Here is an 8,489-nt window from a genome sequence, read left to right on the forward strand (position 1 = left end):
TCTTCTCGTCAGATCCACACAACTCAGTGTTGTGTCCGAAACGACACATCCATGGAAGGCACAATTTCATGGACTCTACCTCTACACCTTCACCTTTTCCCCTCAAATCCCTTCACTAACAACCACCGCCACTTCAGAACCAAAGCCTCAGCAAAATCCCCACCAATTCGAACCCATAAACCACCGCCACCGCCAACCAAAAACACCCGCCGCCACCAAAAAACATCTAAATTTCTGGCGAAAAGAGCTCCGAAACCATTTGGCCAAAAGGATGCATTCCCAGAATCCTTACCACTCCACACCAAAAACCCACATGCCATTTACAAGGACATCCAGAGATTCGCTAGGGAGAACAAGCTCAAACAAGCGCTCACCATCTTGGACTACTTGGACCAACAAGGCATCCCTGTTAACCCCACCACATTTTCCGCTCTCATCGCCGCATGTGTTCGAACCAAATCCTTAACCGAAGGGAAACAAGTCCACACGCATGTACGCATAAACGGGCTTGAAAAAAACGAGTTTTTACGTACGAAACTCGTGAATATGTACACGGCTTGCGGTTCAGTCCAAGATGCACATCAGTTGTTTGATGAACGTTCTATAAAAAGTGTGTATTCCTGGAATGCATTGCTTCGAGGCAATGTGATATCGGGTAAGCGGCATTATGGTAATGTGATTTCGACTTATATGGAAATGCGAGAATTGGGGGTCGGATTAAACGTTTATACTTTCTCTAATGTCATCAAGAGCTTTGCAGGCGCGTCAGCGCTTTGGCAGGGTTTAAAAACTCATGCCCTTGTGATAAAGAATGGTTTTATTGATAGTTCGATTCTTCAGACGAGTTTGATTGATATGTACTTTAAATGCGGAAAAGTTAAGCTTGCCCGTCGCATATTTGAAGAAATTGGAGAGAGAGATGTTGTTGTTTGGGGAGCGATGATTGCGGGTTTTGCACACAATAGACTGCAAAAGGAAGCTTTGGAGTATGTCAGGAGGATGGTAGAGGAAGGAATAAGACCGAATTCAGTTATACTTACTACAATACTTCCTGTTATTGGAGATGTTTGGGAACATAAACTAGGCCGGGAGGTTCATGCTTATGTTGTAAAGGCGAAGAGTTATTCAAGGCAGATTTTCATTCAGTCTGCCTTGATTGACATGTATTGCAAGTGTGGGGACATGGGGTCTGGGAGACGGGTCTTTTATGGATCAACGGAGAGGAATACTATTTGTTGGACTGCTTTGATGTCGGGTTATGCCTTGAATGGGAGGCTCGAGCAGGCTGTGAGATCAATAATTTGGATGCAGCAGGAAGGGTTTAGGCCTGATGTTGTGACAGTTGCCACTGTTCTTCCAGTTTGTGCAGAGTTGAGGGCTCTAAATCAAGGGAAGGAGGTTCATGCTTATGCTTTGAAGAATTGGTTCCTACCTAATGTATCTATTGTTTCCTCTTTGATGGTAATGTACTCAAAGTGTGGTATCTTGGAATATTCTTTAAAATTGTTTGATGGTATGGAACAGAGGAATGTGATCTTGTGGACAGCCATGATTGATTCATACAGAGAACATGGTAATCTAAATGAAGCACTTGGTGTGTTTAGGTCGATGCAGTTGTCAAAGCATCGGCCAGATTCAGTTACAATGGCAAGGGTATTGAGTGTTTGTGGTGAAGTAAAAATTTTGAAGCTTGGGAAGGAGATTCATGGACAAGTCTTGAAGAAGAATTTTCAGTCTATCCATTTTGTTTCTGCTGAACTTGTGAAAATGTATGGGAGTTGTGGAGCAATTGATTATGCAAAGTTGGCTTTTGATGCAATCCCCGTTAAGGGTTCAATGACATGGACTGCAATTATAGAGGCATATGGATATAATAACCAATATCAAGATGCAGTGGATCTTTTCGATCTGATGAGATCGGGTGGCTTTACTCCAAACCATTTCACTTTCAAAGTGGTTCTATCTATTTGTGATCAAGCTGGATTTGTTGATGAAGCTTGCCAAATATTTAATTTAATGCATCGTAGATATAAAGTTAAGGCAGCTGAAGTACATTATTCTATAATGATTGGACTTCTTACCCGTTTTGGTCGCACCAAGGAGGCTCAAAGATTTGTACAGATGAGTTCTTCCTCATTATAACTAAGAGGCGAATGGGGCCTTCACTCTTTTGTTTAGGTTCATAAGGTTCGTTCCTGAAACTTGCTTATGAATAACCCATATTCCATAACACGTTATAATGTGCAAATGTATAGTCCTGTTGTAACTTAATGTATGGCATTTTTATCTATCAGTATCCAATGAAGCAAGATGTCATTTTATCTTTTCTGAAAATATAAGGAGACATTTCTGAAAAAAGAATATATTTTGTGTATGTAGCATGGATGAATAAGAAGTTTGAATCTCTCCATCCCTCTCTTCATCTGACCTGTAGACAATTTGGGGTTTTATTTATTAGCAAGTGTATTAATTTCTATATTATTATAAGAATAATGGAGTGTGTGTTGTAAAATTAAAGAAAATAACAAGACAAGATAAAAGATTGCAATATATGAAACTAGTTCTTCAGGAACTATGTATTATTCTTCTCTATTATTGTGTGATCTACATACAACTCAATACTCCCTTTTATAGGCATGAAATCATAATGGGAGGTTAATGAATATGAAATGGGGAATATGAAACAAAAGGGTTAATCAATTTATTACATGGATGTTATAGGAATTCTAAAAGATGACATGAATGTGTAGAATTCCAAGAGATGGAACTAAATGGTCATCCACCTAATGCATGAATGCATTCATAACACTCCCCCTTGGATGACCATACACTAAGAATATGCCTCGTTAAAACCTTGCCAAGGAAAACCCAGTGGGAAAAAACCTGTGGCGAAGGAAAAAGAGTACAATATTCTTGTGTGCCTTCGTATGCTTTAAGATTGCCTCATTAAAACCTTGCAAAGGAAAACCCAGTGGGAAAAACCTTAGCGAAGGAAAAAGAGTACAATCAGCATAATCATTTTACTCCCCCTCATTAGCATGAAGAGCTTCAATTGTTTATGATGAAAGATCCTTCAGTCGGCGCATTCCAATGTTATTCACCAACTTCTTAAATGTTGCAGTTGGTAATGCTTTGGTAAATAAATCTGCCAAATTGTCACTTGATCGTATCTGTTTAACATCAATATCACCACTCTTCTGGAGCTCATGTGTATAAAAGAACTTTGGTGAAATGTGTTTGGTTCTATCACCCTTAATATATCCTCCTCTGATCTGTGTGATACAAGCAGCATTATCTTCATATAATATTGTCGGGCTATCTTTGATTGTGGATAAACCGCACTTTTCTCGAATGTGTTGAATTACTGATCTTAGCCATATGCATTCCCGACTTGCTTCATGAATTGCAACAATCTCTGAGTGATTTGAAGAAGTAGCAACAAGTGTTTGCTTGACAGATCTCCATGAAATAGCAGTACTTCCACTTGTAAATAGATATCCTGTTTGAGATCTACCTTTATGCGGATCAGAAAGAAAACCCGCATCTGCATATCCAATTAATTGTGAATTTGAACCTTTTGAATAAAATAATCCCATGTCAGCTGTTCCACGAAGATATCGTAGAACATGTTTGACCCCATTCCAATGCCTTCGAGTTGGTGCAGAGCTGTATCTTGCTAATAAATTAACTGAAAATGCTATATCAGGTCGTGTGCAATTTGCAAGATACATCAAAGCACCAATTGCACTAAGATATGGTACTTCAGGACCAAGAATTTCTTCGTCATCTTCTCGAGGGCGAAAAGGATCTTTTTTCACATCAAGTGACCGAACAACCATTGGAGTGCTCAAAGGATGAGCTTTCTCCATGTAAAAGTGCTTCAGGACTTTTTCTGTGTATGTTGACTGATGAACAAGAATTCCATTTGGAAAATGTTCAATTTGTAAACCAAGGCAAAATTTTGTCTTTCCAAGATCTTTCATCTCAAACTCATTTTTTAAATACGTGGCAGTTTTTATGAGCTCTTCTGGAGACCCAACAAGATTTAAATCATCTACATAAACTGCAATGATAGCAAATCCGGATTCTGATTTCTTAATGAAAACGCATGGACAAATTGGATTATTCTCAAATCCTTCTTTCAATAGATATTCACTAAGACGATTGTACCACATGCGTCCGGATTGCTTTAACCCATATAAAGATCTTTGTAGCTTGATAGAATAAATACTTCGGGATTTCGAATTATATGCTTCAGGCATTTTATATCCTTCAGGGATTTTCATGTATATATCATTATCAAGTGATCCATATAAATATGCTGTAACCACATCCATTAAACGCATATCCAAACTTTCTGTAACTACCAAGCTAATCAAAAATCTAAATGTAATTGCATCCACTACAGGGGAATATGTTTCTTCATAATCAATACCAGGTTTCTGCAGGAAACCTTGTGCAACAAGTCTTGCTTTGTATCTCACAATTTCATTTTTCTCATTTCGTTTTCGTACAAATACCCACTTGTATCCAACAGGCGATACACCTTCAGGTGTTTGGACTACAGGTCCAAATACTTCACGTTTTGCTAGTGAGTTCAATTCTACCTGAATTGCTTCCTTCCACATTGGCCAATCATTTCTACGTCGACATTCTTCGACGGTTTGTGGTTCAATATCATCATTACTTCTGGTAATGTCAAATGCAACTTTAAATGAAAATATGTTGTCGACAATAATTTTGTTTCTATCCAATATTTCTCCTGTACTTACATAATTTATTGAGATCTCATTATTTTCAGGTACCTGTTCCTCTTCAGGAGGTAACTCTTCAGGAGATTCCTCTTCGGGGGATTCCTTTCCAGGAGAATTTTGTACAGAAAGTTTGGATGGATCAATTTTTGTTGCCTGTTTTGTGGGTAAGGCCTCTTCAGGAGCGCCGATTTCATTTCCTTGTGCTTTTCTCTTCCGGGGAATCTTATCCTTTGCACCAATAGGTCTTCCACGCTTCAGGCGCGCCTTAGACTCATTTGCTGCTGTATTAATTAATTGTCCTACAGGGACTTCTATCTTCGCTGGAGTATTAGCAGCTGGAATGTGAGACTTAATTATTTTCTTATTGTCAGTAAATGCATCTGGCAATTGATTTGCAATACTCTGCAAATGAATGATCTTCTGAACTTCTAGTTCACATTGATTTGTACGAGGATCAAAATGAGATAACGTCGAATTATTCCAAGTGATTTCTTGTCGTGCTTTTGGCAACGACTTTTCTTTCCCTAGTGATGGGAATATGTTTTCATCAAAATGACAATCTTCAAAACGTGCTTTAAAAACATCACCAGTTAAAGGCTCAAGATATCTAATGATAGAAGGAGAATCAAAACCAACATAAATTCCAAGTCTACGTTGAGGTCCCATCTTAGTGCGTTGAGGTGGCGCAATTGGAACATATACAGCACAACCAAAAATACGAAAATGAAAAATATTTGGTGGTTGACCAAATGCAAGTTGCAAAGGGGAATATTTTTGGTAAGCTGTTGGTCTGATCCGAACTAATGATGCAGCGTGTAATATTGCATGTCCCCAAGCAGAAACAGGTAATTTTGTTTTCATAAGCAAAGGTCGAGCAATTAACTGAAGTCGTTTAATAAACGATTCAGCTAAACCATTTTGAGTATGAGTATGAGCAACAGGATGTTCAACATTGATTCCAATTGACATGCAATAGTCATAAAATGCTTGAGATGTAAATTCACCCGCATTATCCATCCGAATAGATTGAATTGGATAATCTGGAAATTGTGCTCGTAATCTAATTATTTGAGCAAGAAGTCTAGCAAATGCAACATTACGAGTAGAAAGCAAGCAAACATGTGACCACCTCGATGATGCATCTATTAAAACCATAAAATATCTAAATGGTCCACATGGAGGGTGAATCGGCCCACATATATCTCCTTGAATTCTTTGTAAAAATGATGGAGATTCAACAATTACCTTAGAAGGAGATGGTTTGATAACAAGTTTACCTTGAGAACATGCAGCACAAGGATAATCACTTGGTAAAAGAATCTTCTGGTTCTTTAAGGGATGCCCATGAGAGTTCTCAATTATTCGACGCATCATAATTGTTCCCGGATGTCCAAGACGATCATGCCAAAGCATAAACATCTTTGGATTAGAGCACTTCTGGTGCATCACAACATATGATTCAATTGTTCTTATTGTTGTATAATACAACCCGGAAGAGAAAGCAGGCAGTTTTTCCAATATGAGCTTCTGGCCCGAAATTGTTGAAGTAATATAAAGATATTCATCACTGCCTTCATTAGTGGTTTCAACATGATAACCATTTAGACGAATATCCTTAAAACTAATTAAATTTCTTCTAGATTTAGAAGAATACAAAGCATCGTCAATACAAAATTTTGTTCCTTTTGGCAATATAATATTCGCTCTTCCAGAGCCTTCGATAAGGTTTGATGAACCTGATATTGTATTGACACTAGCTTTGTTTAATATCAAATATTGAAAATATTTCTTATCTCTAAGAATTGTGTGCGTTGTACAACTGTCTGCTAGACACAAATCTTCACCAATCATTTTGGAATTAATCATTCCATCAATATGACCCATACCTCTATATATAAACAAAATATATATTAAAATTTCATTAATCAAAAAGAAAATAACAAAATACAATGAAATTTGACAATGTAAACATACTATAATTAAGACATAAAGAAAACATATTAATTGTTATAGACATATTCATCACCAATCAGAATATCAGTATTTGTGTTAGAGTCTACAAAGAAATCAGAAACATCAAGATGAGTGCTACCCTCTCCATTTAGAGTATCAAGAAAAATTGGAGAATCTTCAGGATTATTGTGATTAGCAAAATTCATTTCAATCCCCTTTTCTTTTATGGAGGCTTGATATAGATCTACCAGATGTTTAGGCGTACGACAGGTACGCGACCAATGTCCTTTCATACCACACCTGTAACATTTATCTTCGTAGTTCTTTGTAGGTTTATTCTGTAAACCTTTGTTTTCATTTTGTTTTGCCTCAGTGTGGTTCCACTTCTGGTGGTATGGGGTATTTCTTTTGTAAGAATTATGAGTACGTTCCCCTTGACCTCTATAATTTTTTCTACCACGTCCACGTCCACGACCACGGTTTCCTTTATTACCATGAAATGAGGTTCCATTTGCTTCAGGAAATGAGGTTCCATTTGCTTCAGGAAATGGTGTAGAACCCGTTGGACGAGATTGATGATTTTTCATTAATAGCTCGTTGTTTTGCTCAGCCACTAGAAGACAAGATATCAGTTCAGAATATCTTGTGAAATTACGCTCTCGATATTGCTGCTGCAGGAGCACATTCGAGGCATGAAATGTGGTATATGTTTTTTCTAACAAATCCACATCAGTGACTTTTTCTCCACACAATTTTAATTGTGAGCTGATTTTAAAGAGTGCAGAGTTATAGTCACTGACACTCTTAAAATCTTGCAACCTCAGGTGCATCCAATCATAGCGAGCTTTTGGGAGGATAACTGTCTTCTGGTGCTCGTATCTCTCCCTTAAATTATTCCACAAGGTCAAGGGATCCTTTACTGTAAGGTACTCAATTTTTAATTCTTCATGCAGATGATGGCGAAGAAAAATCATTGCTTTAGCGCGATCCTGCTGGGATGCTTGATTATCTTCCTTAATAGTATTTCCAAGATTCATAGCTTCAAGATGTATCTCAGCATCAAGGATCCAAGATAAGTAATTTTTGCCAGAAACGTCAAGAGCGACAAACTCAAGTTTTGTAAGATTTGACATTATAATGAATTGAGAATAGCTCACGGATAGCTTTTGATGTTGAAGATCAAAAGAACACAACAATTGGCTAGAGCTTCGTGCTGATAACGTGTTGTAAAATTAAAGAAAATAACAAGACAAGATAAAAGATTGCAATATATGAAACTAGTTCTTCAGGAACTATGTATTATTCTTCTCTATTATTGTGTGATCTACATACAACTCAATACTCTATTTTATAGGCATGAAATCATAATGGGAGGTTAATGAATATGAAATGGGGAATATGAAACAAAAGGGTTAATCAATTTATTACATGGATGTTATAGGAATTCTAAAAGATGACATGAATGTGTAGAATTCCAAGAGATGGAACTAAATGGTCATCCACCTAATGCATGAATGCATTCATAACAGTGTGATTGTATTAATGCAATAGTTGGAAGATTAGATATTTTATTTTTTTTAATAAGTCAACGAAAATTCTTTATATTTTATAGGAAAGTAAAAAATAGTTTTGTTACTTTTAAAAAATAAAAAATAAAAGAAAGCTGCTCTCGTGCGGACAGCCATCTGCTCATCCCACTTGTTTTTTTTTTTTTTTTTTTTTTGCATTATTGACCATGCTTTTCCTTTTGCTTTGTTTAGACCCACGCACTACTCTTTTTTT

At 37.0% G+C, this 8,489-nt stretch overlaps 1 protein-coding gene across 1 annotated transcript; it reads left to right on the plus strand.

Annotated features, from left to right (window-relative positions):
• Positions 1-2,365, plus strand: LOC132182405 (Pentatricopeptide repeat (PPR-like) superfamily protein). Its single transcript, XM_059595643.2, has one exon. The coding sequence runs from the start codon at positions 52-54 to the stop codon at positions 2,140-2,142; it is 2,091 nt and encodes a 696-aa protein (XP_059451626.2). The 5' UTR covers positions 1-51; the 3' UTR covers positions 2,143-2,365.
• Positions 2,366-8,489: the final 6,124 nt, after the last annotated feature.

This window comes from Corylus avellana, chromosome 5 (assembly GCF_965113065.1).
Source record: "Corylus avellana chromosome 5, dhCorAvel1.hap1.2, whole genome shotgun sequence".
Classification (NCBI taxonomy): domain Eukaryota; kingdom Viridiplantae; phylum Streptophyta; class Magnoliopsida; order Fagales; family Betulaceae; genus Corylus; species Corylus avellana.

Excerpts from the sequence above, each read along its gene's own strand:
- LOC132182405 (XM_059595643.2), top strand. The coding sequence starts at position 52 with ATGGAAGGCACAATTTCATGGACTCTACCTCTACACCTTCACCTTTTC.